Source organism: Glandiceps talaboti, chromosome 17 (assembly GCF_964340395.1).
Source record: "Glandiceps talaboti chromosome 17, keGlaTala1.1, whole genome shotgun sequence".
NCBI classification, from domain to species: Eukaryota; Metazoa; Hemichordata; class Enteropneusta; family Spengelidae; genus Glandiceps; species Glandiceps talaboti.
The window spans coordinates 13,075,827-13,089,763 of record NC_135565.1 but is presented as its reverse complement, the minus strand read 5'-3'; the positions used below and the strand labels follow the sequence as shown (position 1 = coordinate 13,089,763).

Sequence of the window (13,937 nt, the reverse complement as noted above, 5' to 3'; positions counted from 1 at the left end):
AACCAGGAAGTTTGCAGGTTATTTACTTCACTTTCTACAGGATGGGCAGACATTGACGAGCTGGTTGATGTGAGGTCAATAGCGATGTTACATTTATCAAACTTAGTGGTCTTTATTGTGCTCACGGTGAGCGTGAAGGAATGCGAAATGAAGTCAGGTAGGATATTACATGCACATGAATGTTGAATAGCTATATTGTAACTCATAAAATTACGCCAAATCAAGTTTTCAAATACTGCATTAACCTGAATTGAAACAACCCGTTTCAATACAACAGTATGTTAGTTAGTTTGTTTCTTTGTTTTTGTAAAAAGTTATCACCCTTTGAATAACAGAAACAGGATTGCAACGTACAATACTTGGATTATGTAACAACTTGCCGCGGGATACATCATACGGTATAGTTCTGTGTGTCGGTGCACAGAAGTGGTTGACAAAAGTCTTCATGTTTATATGTAACTTTACATGTACCCGTTCCAAAACCATTTATAGAAACTATCACCACTGCATCATCAAAAAATCGGTTGTCATAGTAATTGGACTGTTTGTAAAATTTGGCAGTGAGATTCGTCATACGGTGTACGAACTATTTATTGACTCATAGGAGTGGTCGAAAAAGGCCCTGACGACGTCGACTATTATATTAATCTCAGATACGTGCAAGTACGAATATAAAGACATGATATATTTCCTTTCATTTAATTATTGACATATGTGACCCAGTTGCGATAAAAAATACCGTTGACGAAACATCCTGATGCGCTGTAGACAACAAATTCACCATCATTCATATACTAGATTACATATTGTCGCTGTACGTGAGAAACAGTAACATTCACAAATCTATTCGTTCTAATGGGTCTTTTTATTTCCTATGCACTGAAACATTAAGCTTTACTGTAGCAATAGGATAGATTAGACGATATCATGAATTTTCTCCTAAAAACTGTAATTTTGTTCTAATATGATTTCATTACACAATATTATCCTGGTAGATGTATCTCTCTAAAATTGAGTACTAAGTGAAGAACAGTATGCAAGAAAAGCTGCCACTATTAAAGTTTTATTCATAGATTTGAAGTTTGTTATATTGGCCGTTGTTTACAACACAACATTATTAACTAATAAAACATGTTCCAAACGGGGAAGTTACAAATCTGTTTGAGGAACTCAATCATTTAATATCACGTGTTCGTCAACTACGAGGAACAGCAACAGGAAGTGACTAAATTTACACCAGCGTTAAACTTTCATCCCGGGAGAAGCTATGAAAACCGTACGTCAATACATTTGCAGTATGAAAGGTTATGTTAATCATATATATATATATATATATATATATAGAAGTCTTGTTTCCTGAAGGACGTGATATCGTAATGCACTCGAGAAAGAGACTTGCGTGTTACAGCGCCATCACAAGAGTAAACATAATTTCCTTTGTCTTGATAACACTTGACGTTGTCAACTCAACACATGTAATGTCATGTCATGTAATGTTATTGTATGTCTTGTCATGTCATGTCATGTAGTGTAGTCATGTTATGCCATGCCATGCCATGCCATGCGAAGAAATGCAATGTCATTTACTGAAAGTTTGATATTATCAGAACTTATTCATGTAATATCAAGATAGAGCACCGTCAATGCTATTCCTTTTCAAAAGAATCTCTTAAAATGGATCATTAAAAGAAAGTACAGCTGCTTTTGTTGTTCGTCCAGGACTTACAATTTTAAACACTTTGTCATTACATTTTATACCATAACTCATACCTTAGCCTTTAATTACATTCTTTCCTGGGACAATGCCAATAATGTTATCGTTTATATATGAGACTTCTCATTTCAATATTTCAGTTCTAGTTGGATAATATTTTAAAATGTGTTTCTCGTACCAGTAACTGACTTAAATTTTAAATACATTTTGTTAGTGTAATTATTAAGGGGGCTTGGGATATAGAATATTGAATATTAAGATTCATGTTTTTTTTGATATAATGTATCAATTCATTTATCTGGTTTGAACAAACATCAAGGAGTGACTGGTAATGTCAGATTAGTTGGTGGTCCAACTCCATATGAAGGAAGAGTTGAGATGTATCTTGAAGACCTAGGTGGATGGTTACCAGTTGCTTACAGAAGTTGGAACTGGTATTGGGTTTGGGGTATGACACAGTCAGATGTTGTGTGCAATGAGTTAGGTAAATATAGATACTGATATATTTTATTGAACACTGACATATTACGTGTCTCCAGTTGTATGTTTAACGCGTTGATATGAAAGAGCTTCGGGTTTATTTGCTACACTATGAGTGTATGAGTCACTTAAGTACGATTGTTACAGTCCAATCTCTTCATTTTAATTACTATATGAAGGATACCCTGGAGCGATGTGGTCCGGACGGGAAGATGATGCTCTTACAAATGACCCAAGACATAATGTATTTCGTGTGAGATGTAATGGCAAAGAGACATCACTTTTATATTGTGCTGACTATTACACCTATGGTGAAAGTTACATCGTAGATGCAGCTACAACTCGATGTAATTGTAAGTAATCTATTGATAACTATACAGCTACTCAAGGCAGAGTTGGCTATTCAATACCTAGTTCTTCATTTATTAATGTAGTTCTAATATTATGTTCTAATTCTGTGTGTTAAGCTCCTCAATATCTAATATAATACGTCTCTGCTATCCTCGTTTAGCATTTCTGCATTCTATTTCTAAAGTAAATTGTGCATTTCTGAAATCCTGTTTTAATTGTAATTTATGACACACGGTCATAGTAGGTGACTGGAAAATGGCAACCACGACTTTTCCCCATGGGGAGTTTCCTGTACGTAGATAACATAAGAAAATTAATCTGATTCTCTCCCTGGTTAAGTATTATTATTGTTCGATCCATCACGATGGAGATTTTCACCCCATGTACTCATAAGATCATTTGATAAAGGCAGTCAGCCATCGAGCGATAAATTTTCAAACTTTAATGCTGCTAATGTATATTGTACAGTCATCTTGAAGTCGTGTGCAATAAACCTTTTGTTATTCACAGACCACGGATACCTGGGATGTTACAATAGCTACTTGGGTTATCCCGTTCTACCTGATATTGGACCATATGGTATTACGGATTATGAAATGACGATTCAGTGGTGTCTCAACTATTGCAGAGAACGAAATATGACGTACGCTGGACTAAACGACAAGAAATATTGCTTTTGTGGTCTGGAGGGGGCGCCGTATGATAGGCTTAATAGAGAAGCAAATGATAAATGTGATTATGAATGCATGGGTGATGACAGTCAAATGTGTGGAGGGTTTTATGAATTTGGAATATATCGAAGTAAGTAGAATTTCTTTTTCCAATCATATATATTTGTTTACGAAATCGTTTACATATTCATTATATATAACTATTACAACCTACTATATAAGCCATTATTGAACCTAAGGCGTAAAAAAATTGTGTGGTTCCGATTACATTCAATTTTAAAATACGTCTGGTAGGTAGATTTTTTACTTTGTTGCTTGGATGAAGGCAGCCAGCCGTCCTCGTCGAAGTCGTGTACGTGGAAGGACACGTATCTTATTACTTGTAATACTGATTTGTGTGTAACAAATATTTAAAAAAAATAAGGAATATGTGCTAGCTATCATTAGTTAAGGAGAAAACTTAACATTGCAACAACGTTTACTTTGTCAAGTATATTCATGAATTAAATGCAATGTTCTGCCTGATATTAGAGTAACGTATATTCAAATGACTATTCAGTGGTGTCTTAATTAATGCCGAGAACGAAATATGACCTATGCTGGACTGCGTTACCATTATTATCGTTAGTGTGGTGTAGAGGGGACGCCTTACAATAGACTTGGAAGAGCAGCAAATGATGAGTGTGATTATAAATGCTCGGGTGATCGTAGTCAAATATACGGAAATTCGAGAATTGCAATATATCAAAGTATGTACATTACCAATTAGTCACAGTCAGTCAGCAAAACACTTACTTTCTCCGCAGCAATTAGTAACCAAAAGTATGACAGATTTACTGATTTACTCACCGTACAATAGCACCAGCCAGTACTTATGATCTGGTATGATGTTAGTCCCTCAACCAAATATCATACCAATAATACAACACGGCAGATTTGTCGTTTCACCAAAACCTTTATGGTGCCTATCATGTACTGTACATTTTGGAGATATCTAAATTTGTCGCTAAGACGGCTGGTGCCTTCGATCGTAGAAATTTGCCAACAAGAATCAGTAACAAAAATTGTTATTTCTATTTAAAATATGACAAAATATGATAAAATATGATAAAACATGATAAAATATAAAGTACATGGGGAAAATGAGTATCAATGGGTATGAATGTTTTAACGGGAATTATAAACTTTCCCATCTATCTGTATGTGTATCGGTGGAAAGATAGTATGTTGCTTCATAGTAAATTACGTTCTGTCACTCGTGAGCACACTTTAAATATAAAAATCTGAAGACAGATTTTAAAGATACAAATGTAAATGCCAAATTCCATCATCGCGTCATATCCTATTGATTGGGCTATCAACTCGAAACAAAAGTTTCTCAAGTTTATTTAACTAGGGACTAGGTGGCGTCTACCATAGATAATTGAATGGCACGAATTGATTATTCGCAATTCGCGTAATCATGCAATGCTTTCATGTGCATTGAAATATACCTCAGACAAAGCCGAATCTATTTAATAATCAGGAAATTGGAAAAGTTCAAAGATTTTTACAATGTATTAAAATTTAACGTTTATACTGTTTTCTTTTTTACAGCTAGTCTTGGTGCATGTGGAGGTCAAGTTGAAGCACCGGGTACAGTCTACTCACCGGGATTCCCTGGATACTACACCGATGAGTTATCTTGTAGCTGGACTATTACATCACCTGCACCAACTGTAATAAATCTAATGTTTTCTATACATGACTTTATCGGAGAGGAACAATTTAACATTTTTGAAATTTCTAATGGATCTCATTATGATCTAAAATTCAGTAATAACAAAACAACATCCTGTTCAAATGTTGTTCACTTACAATTCCAAACAAACAGTGATACAGCTGGTGGTAGAGGGATGTTTGCTTTGGAAATTTCAGGTGAGTCTTTTATCTTTGTGTTTACAGATTCTTTGAAGAGTTTTACGTCAATTTACAAACGTCATATCTGTCAACCTTGGAATCTGTCACATGTTTTGGAATGAACATAAGACATTATAGTATACGAGTCGTCCGGGTCATTAACAATATTTGACTTTTCAGAAGTAGTTCCTATAATGTAAGAATTTATTATCATACTCATGATGATATCAACTTTTTATACACATGCAGGTACATTATTTCACAATCATCCCAATAATCGTGATACGATGTATATTTTCATTTTTGATATGGTATATACTGAAAAACCAAACATTGCATATGAGCTTTAACCTTTTGTTATTAATTAAACAACAATAACCATATTCCTTGATAAGATACATTCCGTGAATCATGTCTAATATATGCCTTTGTATGGGTGATACCAACTTTATATTACTGTAGATGTAATCCCAGACTGCCAACCACCATCTGGTCTTTTAGAGGAGACACGCTTCAAGTACAATTATGCATGTCATTATTTCCATGGTGACAATATTTCAATTGAATGTAAAACTGGATATGAATTAAGAAGTTCTCATCATGTCATAGAGTGTCAGCAAAATGGAACTTGGAATGACTCTTTACCTGTGTGTACTGGTAAGTACATGTATATATTTTTCAGGTGAAACTTCACCATTATGCTGGTAAACTGTACAGTGAATTTCACAATACTATGCAGCTTTTCTGTTTGATACAACCACTCAGAAACCAACAAGAAACTGTATATGACACACTTCAATATCAAGATCGCATTTTTTTGCTACATTTATTCTAAATGAAATAAACAATTTAAATGTATTGCAATTCCATGCAGACGTTTGGGCGCCAATATTAGTATCAAACAGCGGATGAGAAGAGCTAGTAAAATGTCCTTTGCGGTGTTCATTTGATGTTTGTATGGTGGTATGTCTAGTTCATTTCACTAAGACAATATATAGCAAGAAACTGTACTCATTCAATCTTGCTATCATGTCCAATTTCTTATTGGTTTCTGCGTGGTTGTATCAAACAGAAAAGCTGTACGGTATTTTGACACTGACTGTAAATTAAGCTTTTGTTCAAAACGCAAATAATCTGTAAGTTTTTTGTACTTCGTCCGTTAGTCTTTGTCTGCTGACAAAATCTGATAAAATTATGCAGTCGAACAATTCAGGTAGTAATCTAAAAGGTCCAGTCGTTGGACCGCTTCTTTAACCACTCACTACCCCACACATTAGAGGAGCATTATAGAAGCAGAAGGCCATTCAGGTAGTAATTCAAGTTTAAAACTTAGTGTCTTGGAAAATTAATCTTAAATCGTTTTATTTTCCAATTTGCATACTTTAGCCTAGGCATTTATCATTTGTTTCTTTTGCTAAAATTTATAAAATACATCACCTTCCTGAGTTTCACATAAATATAACAGTATTTACTAATAAAAACATAACATTTTGTTTTCGGTCTTTCAGTCACAGATTGTGGTGATCCAGGTGAACTTAAAAACGCGAACAGATGGGGAAATATCTTCACATACAATAGTACCGTAATATACGAATGCCACGATGGTTTCTATGGTGATGAAGATAGCATCGTTGTGTGTACTGTGAATGGAAATTGGACAACTAAACCAGTTTGCCTTAGAAAAAGTAAGCATTGAAAAACGAAGTGGCAGCCTCACCTTTGAACAGTTCAAACTAGACCAAGAACTAAATGTATATTTCATATTGGAAATCAATGTAGTCTGAGAACATTTGGAAATCATAAGATTTATTTAAATAAAAAAATATGAATTTTAATATCCATACGTCTTTAAGGTATGTCATGAAATTTACAATTTGTTATTGAATATTTAAAATTCAATAGTCTAATATAATGTCCGTATTAACATGTAAGTGTGTCATTACAGCAAGATAAATTAAACCCTATATTTGAAACTGTTGTTGACCATCATATTTTTACCTGTATCTTACTTGATAGGTTGTGGTGATCCAGGTGATGTTGAGAATGCCACTCGTCAAGGAGATGACTTCACTTACAACAATACTGTGACATATACATGTCATGAAGGTTTCCATAGTGATGGAGACATTGTTATATCATGTACGTCTGATGGACATTGGACCAACAAGCCAACATGTCTAGAAATTGGTGAGAGAACTATTAGTGTTATGTATGATATACAAATAATTTGAACAGGCTTCAATTAAACCCTATGTGACGATTTTCATATATTTGAAGTTTTTAAGGCTATGAAAACTTACACATACACGAAGTAATATATTTATATTTTAATATAAAGAATTAGTAGACAAATGTAACAAGTTTAAATGTCCACTGAAAGGATCGACACTGATAAGTAAATAGCGTTCATTACCAACATTGACAGTTTTGAGATGAGAAGATAAATTTTCAATGTTGGTGGCGGTGTGTGCTCTACAATGTACCCGCTAAAATTGTATTTAGTTTACAGTATAAAATCATGTTGTTGTTGTCATTGTTGTTGTTGTTGTCGTTGTTGTTGTTGTTGTTGTTGTTGTTGTTGTCGTCATCTTTGTCTTTTCTTCTTCAACGACATGTAGGACACTGTAACTCATTTGGAAAGCAATCAGAATCATTACCATTACTCCACTTTTAAATTGACTAAACAATGAAATATCACATATAATGTTTATGTTTTCAGTTTGCTATCAAGTTCAAAGGCTACCAGTTTTGGCACTTGAGTACTGATTTAAATATATTTAAGTAATGACAATATTTCGTGTATATTTCATGTATGGCCATACGTCTGTTTCTCCATTAGAAGCAGAACAAGAAACTGTCGTTGCCCTTTCCACAGGTAAGTACAGAAATACATATAATTTGCCAAGGGCCCATAATGTTTATATTGGCTTTATTTAACTGTCATTGCATAATCCTTCAAGTTGTTAAAGTCATTTTGGAAAAGTAAGTATTTCGTTGTGCAATCGACATAGAAAACGCATGCTTACATAATGTTATGCTACACTCCAATCAAACTATCGAATGTTTAATGCAAAACACGTGCTTCTTTAGTCTTAAACATTAAAACCTACTTTGAAATCTTCCGCAACTGTTGTAGGTTTGTCCTCTCATTTGAATGTGTTAAACCTATCAGAACTTTAAGTTTGTCATTCCATTCTAACAGTTATTTCATTTCTCGTCTGATTATTTTAAAGCGGTTGTAGCAGGGTCAGTGACAGGAGTGGTTGTTTTAATTGTTGTTGTTGCTGCTGCACTGGTTGGGATGTACATCTTCAGAAGGTGAGTCTGTTTAATCAAAGAATTATAATAACTACCAACAACGATGGAACCATATATCTAAATAATATGCATAGGTAGTACAATGTATTATACTTAGCTAGTAGATACTATAATGGAACTTTTCAGTAATACATTTTAAATATTTTTATGTTACTCTGTTGCAGACGCATGCAGCCATGTCGAAAACACGAACACGATGAAAACTCAGAGGAGATAACAGTACAAAATGAAGAAATGGCGTACGAAGTAATAAGTGGTAAGGATGGCGTTACAGTGTCTCAAATTCGTATGCAGGATTTAAATGTAAACAGCAACGGAGAGAAGACAGTCAACGATGCAAAAGTAGTAGAGGAGGATACTGGTGAACAGATAATTTACCATGATATTAAAGAGGAGACGACCAAAAACACTCATATGGTAGAGCCTCCAGCAAATGTTTACGACAATATGTGCTCCTATGATGAGGAAAGGATCAGAGCAGAGAACAATCCATACGAGATATCAGACGATGCAGTACCGTCTGTCGACAATACCTATTACGTGCTTGACGTGACTGAAGATACCCCAGAACCAAAGGAGAATCGTGAAAATGGTGGCTTCACTGATAAACATACGATGGAAGATGCGTCTGTATTGATCAAAAACATAGCTTACGAATCTGTTGATGACATTTGTGCTGACAAGATGGACGACACAAACCGAGATGATACAGTAAGAGGAATGAAAGAAAATATCGCGTATGAGTCATTTGATGCTGGAGATAACGATGAAGATGAATATGCTACACTTGAGTAGAGAGAAAATATCATTTTGACTTTGATATTAACTATCTTCTTGAATATTGGATACTGGGTATATAGCGCTTTCCCACGTCGTGCTCAAAGCGCTTAACAATTATTACCCCTACTATAGATTATAAATGACGTCATATGAATTGTCACAGTGTTTTCTTTTGAATAATAACTCTGACAGTGACTGATCTTGCCTACATATAGGTGTCACTCATTGTGATCAATAGAGTCACAGACTATCATCAGTTCATGGAAGTTATTCAGTGTGATAATTCAACACTTCACAGAGCTAATGCAAGACTTCACGTTAACCTCATTACAGATACTTACAGAGCCTATATTGACATTGAATGGCTGTATTGTCTTCTACTAAGATATCAATATAACTCCATGGGTTGCACACTGATTCTTGTTCAGAATATCAAACATTTGTCTAAAATGTCTCAATATACACTCACAATTTTTTTATTATATGGATTATGGAGTGCACTACAGATTAGTGTACCAGACTAATCCTTACATATGTAATTCCCAACCCTTCGTCTCTTACACGAATATGCGATGTATGATGAAAATGTTTAGGTTCGACAACTGCAAAATAAATAATCAATCTTACTTAAGTTTTGTTTTAAGAAGTTATCAAACCAAAGACTTGAGAATGCTAGTAAGTAAACAATGCTTTATATATTTACTCTTAGTGTATTAGTGTATTGTTTTCTATCTAAACCACTGCAATTAAAGTGAATATTACCTAACCTAACGGGTTACCTAACGGGCATAAACCTTTTACATATATCGATATACTTCATGTTCTCATATATATCACTTTATTTGTAATGTAATGTCTGTGTCAATCATTACCTTTTGGATAATTATTAATAGTACTACTTAGTAATAATTTGAGAAATGATAAATTACATTTAAAAATTGCTGTATGTAATAATATCATCTATTTACTAAATTAGATTAATGACAGTATATGCCAGTGTTTTATATGCTCACACTGAAATCAATATGAATATAAATATAATTGGTTGTGTAATGAGAGAAGGGCCTTCAATTATATAATATGAAACTTATATGTAAACCAAATTCCAATACCCATAATGTCAACTTTGGGACTTTATTGAACACATTGTACCAGTTACGGTATCACTTTGTTGTTGTATGTAAGCGGTTTTACAATATTTACTTGTATTTATCCAACAATTCAATATAATCTACAAACTTTAATACTGAGAAACACATTTTATTGGCCACTTACACTTCCAGTAAAACAATGTTTTGACAACGTCTTCACGAACGAGTCATTTTGTATGTATGTATGTATGTATGTATGTATGTATGTATGTATGTATGTATGCCTGTTTGTCTGTCCGTCCGTCCGTCCGTCCTTCTGTCTGTCTGTCTGTCTGTCTGTCTGTCTGTCTGTCTGTCTGTCTGTCTGTCTGTCTGTCTGTCTGTATGTATGTATGTATGTATGTATGTATGTACGTACGCAGGGAGGGATGCATGCATGCATGGTCTGGTCGAAAATGGCCACGCATCGATGGATGAACAGACTCATGGGGTCCAACGTTGTAGAGCATCAATCCCTGTTCCGTCCCCTATGGCGCTAACAAAATCAGTCAGTGTGAGTGCAACGTTTTTTCGTCATGTTTTAAAGCAGATGTAAGAATTTAAGGTATTCCATTTCTAATTAATAATCTCGCGATGATTCGTCATGATACTAGTACTTGTCGACTTGTGGCTTTGGAATTGTTAAAGTGGTATTACCCCTTAGTTTCCCAACAGACCGTCAGCTAAAAGTTTGTAGGCATGAAAATGTGAAATTCGTACAATCCATAAACAGAATTATGGCACTGGCATCACTTTAAACAATCAGTATTTCTCTGAAAATAATAAGTAGAAAAAACGTTTATATAGCTAGTAATCAATCGATAGCTATGTAAGTCAATTTTATTAACCTAGTGTGCGAGTATAAGGAAGTGGCAAGGCTATGTGTGAAGCACATTACTATACTCATAAACATGGGAAATCATACATAAAATTATCATATTTGGCTAATAGATCTGAAGAGGTGGATGAGATACAAGGTACTAATGGTGAATACGCAACTAAAAGGTCGATTGCCTCAAATAAAAAAATTCGCTTCTTTGTTTTTTATTTCCATATTTGTCTTTGGTGGGAATTCAAAGTCTAAATGACTGTAGTACTACAGCTAATAACAACACACGGATTCCGGAGTGGCATTTACATGATTGTGGGGAATTCACATCATTTAATTATCGTTGACTTTTAAATGTCTGATTTTAGAAGATTTTCGAAATGATTTTGTTAACAATATCGAAGTAATTTGAATTTCCTTCATTCTTCAGTGTACATTGCCAACTGTTTTAACTACATTCCAGAAGCTGGGGGGACATTTTCAGAATGGGTGTGTAACCATGTTAAAAACATCTGCCCATTTGGAACTTTCCGTATATCCAAAGCTCTTGGTGTCAGTACTCTGATGAGAGTAGGAATGTTACAACTCCGGATCCAGTTGCAATATGTTATTTTATCCTGAGATACTATCCCATATTAGGATTGGGTATTCATTATGCTCCATTAGGATTGGGTATTCATTATGCTCATATCACTATTGTCCAACCTGTACACAAAATTGTTTTATGCTGGCCATGATCAATGAATAATGGCAAGCCAAAAGGAAGATGACCACACTATTTCGACATGTGAAAACAAATGAAAAGTATTTACGATTAGAGTAAAAACGAACGATATTGGGACAATAGCCACTGGGGTTGTTAATGTTCTTCCTTGTCGAGACAACAGGAACAACAAATATCAATACAGGATCAGGATGCGACTGAATGAATACCGTGACCTTTGAACCAGGAACTTTGCAGGTTATTTACTTCACTTTCTACAGGATGGGCAGACATTGACGAGTTGGTTGACATGGGACCAATAGCGATGCTACATTTATCAAACTTAGTGGTCTTTATTCTGCTAACAATGGGCGTGCAGGAAATCGAAATGAACCCAGGTAGGATATTGCATGCATATGAATGTTAAATAGCTATGTATTGTAGCTCATAAAATTAAGAAAAATCCTGATGCAATGTGGACAACAAATTCACCATCATTCATATACTAGATTACATATTGTTGCCCTACGTGAGAAACATTAACATTCACAAATCAATTCCTTCTAATGGGTCGATTTGTTTCCTGTACACTGAAAAATTCCGCTTTACTATCACAACTCGATAGATTTATAAGATGTTATGAATTTTCTCCAAGAAACTGTGTAATTTTGTTCTGATATGAAATTACGTAATATTATCATGATATATATATATATATATATATATATATATATATATATATATATATATATATATATATATATATATATATATCGAAATTAAATACTATGTTCAGAGCAGTATACAAGAAAAGCTGTCACTGTTATAGTTTTATTCATAAATTTGAATTTTGTTATATTCGGCGTCTACATTTACAACGCAAACTTATTAACCAATGAAACATGTTTTAAGTGGAGAAGTTATAAATCTTTTTGAAGAACTCAATCATTCAATATTAATGTCACGCGTTCGTCGACTACGAGGATCAGCCTCAGGAAGTGACTAAATCTACACCAGCGTTAAACTTTCATCCCGGGGAAAGCTATGGAATCCCTACGTCAATACATTTATAGTATGGACGATTATATTTATCATATATACATATCACAAGTCGTGTTTACTGAAGGACGTGCTTTCGTAATGCACTCGATATAAGAGGCTTGGGTGTTACAGCGCCATCACATTAGTAAACTTAATTTCTTTGGTCTTGATAACTTTTGACGTTGTCGACTCAACACATGTAATGTGATGTAATGTAATGTAATGTAATGTAATGTAATGTAATGTAATGCAATGTAATGCAATGTCATGTCATGTCATGTCATGTCATGTCACGCTACGTCATGTTACGTCACCTCCCGTCACATCACGTCACGTCACGTCATGTCATGCCATGTCAAGTCATGTAAACTCCGTCAGGTGTCATCAACCGTCTGTCATCAGATCAACAGTCGGCCTGAAGAAGCGTCCAGGATAGGACACGAAACAATTTCCATTCAAAACAACAGCAAGTTCAGTAGGATAAATTATAATTATATTACTTCGTTATCATGTAATGTTATGTTATGTCATGTAGTGTAGTCATGTTACGCCATGCCCAAACTGATTAAAATCAAATATAGATGTCGGCTAATCGTTCATTGCTATTTTACCTTCGTTATTTTGCCTGAATTGACCTTCTTGGTACATGACATTGTTTACATTTTTAGCCTGATCGCCTCCTAGGAACGTAAACATGTACTACGAAGGTCAATTCAAGCTAAATAACGATGGTAAGATAGCAATGCACGATTAGCCGACATCTACATCGGATTTTAATCAGATTGCGCCATGCCATGCCATGCGCCATGCAATGTCATATACTGTAAGTTTGATATTATCAGGATTTGTACACCGGCGTGGGCGTTACTTGTCAAGCGACAGTGACTAATCGGGCGATCAGCCAATCAGGTGTCCGCAAACTTCCCGCTCCAAAATCCAGGGAGCTGAGAATATGAGAAATACCATCCGGGTAATGAAAAGTCCATACCCGGAGTATATTAGACAGACATGGTAATGAAAT

General features: G+C 34.7%; 1 protein-coding gene across 1 annotated transcript; it reads left to right on the top strand.

Moving 5' to 3' along the window:
* The first annotated feature begins 2,384 nt into the window (after nt 1–2,384).
* LOC144448476 (uncharacterized) lies at nt 2,385–10,471 on the top strand. The gene is made up of 9 exons (XM_078138739.1): nt 2,385–2,547; nt 3,056–3,346; nt 4,813–5,133; nt 5,578–5,772; nt 6,624–6,800; nt 7,132–7,302; nt 7,955–7,990; nt 8,349–8,433; nt 8,598–10,471. The coding sequence occupies exons 1-9, from the start codon at nt 2,388–2,390 to the stop codon at nt 9,226–9,228; spliced, it is 2,067 nt and encodes a 688-aa protein (XP_077994865.1). The 5' UTR covers nt 2,385–2,387; the 3' UTR covers nt 9,229–10,471.
* The last annotated feature ends 3,466 nt before the right edge of the window (nt 10,472–13,937 follow it).

What these genes read in the sequence shown, in the direction of transcription:
- LOC144448476 (XM_078138739.1), top strand. Translation starts at nt 2,388, where the DNA reads ATGTGGTCCGGACGGGAAGATGATGCTCTTACAAATGACCCAAGACAT. An exon ending in TGAATTTGGAATATATCGAA is followed by an intron (nt 3,347 to 4,812) that starts GTAAGTAGAATT and finishes TCTTTTTTACAG; the next exon opens with CTAGTCTTGGTGCATGTGGA. An exon ending in GTTTGCTTTGGAAATTTCAG is followed by an intron (nt 5,134 to 5,577) that starts GTGAGTCTTTTA and finishes ATATTACTGTAG; the next exon opens with ATGTAATCCCAGACTGCCAA.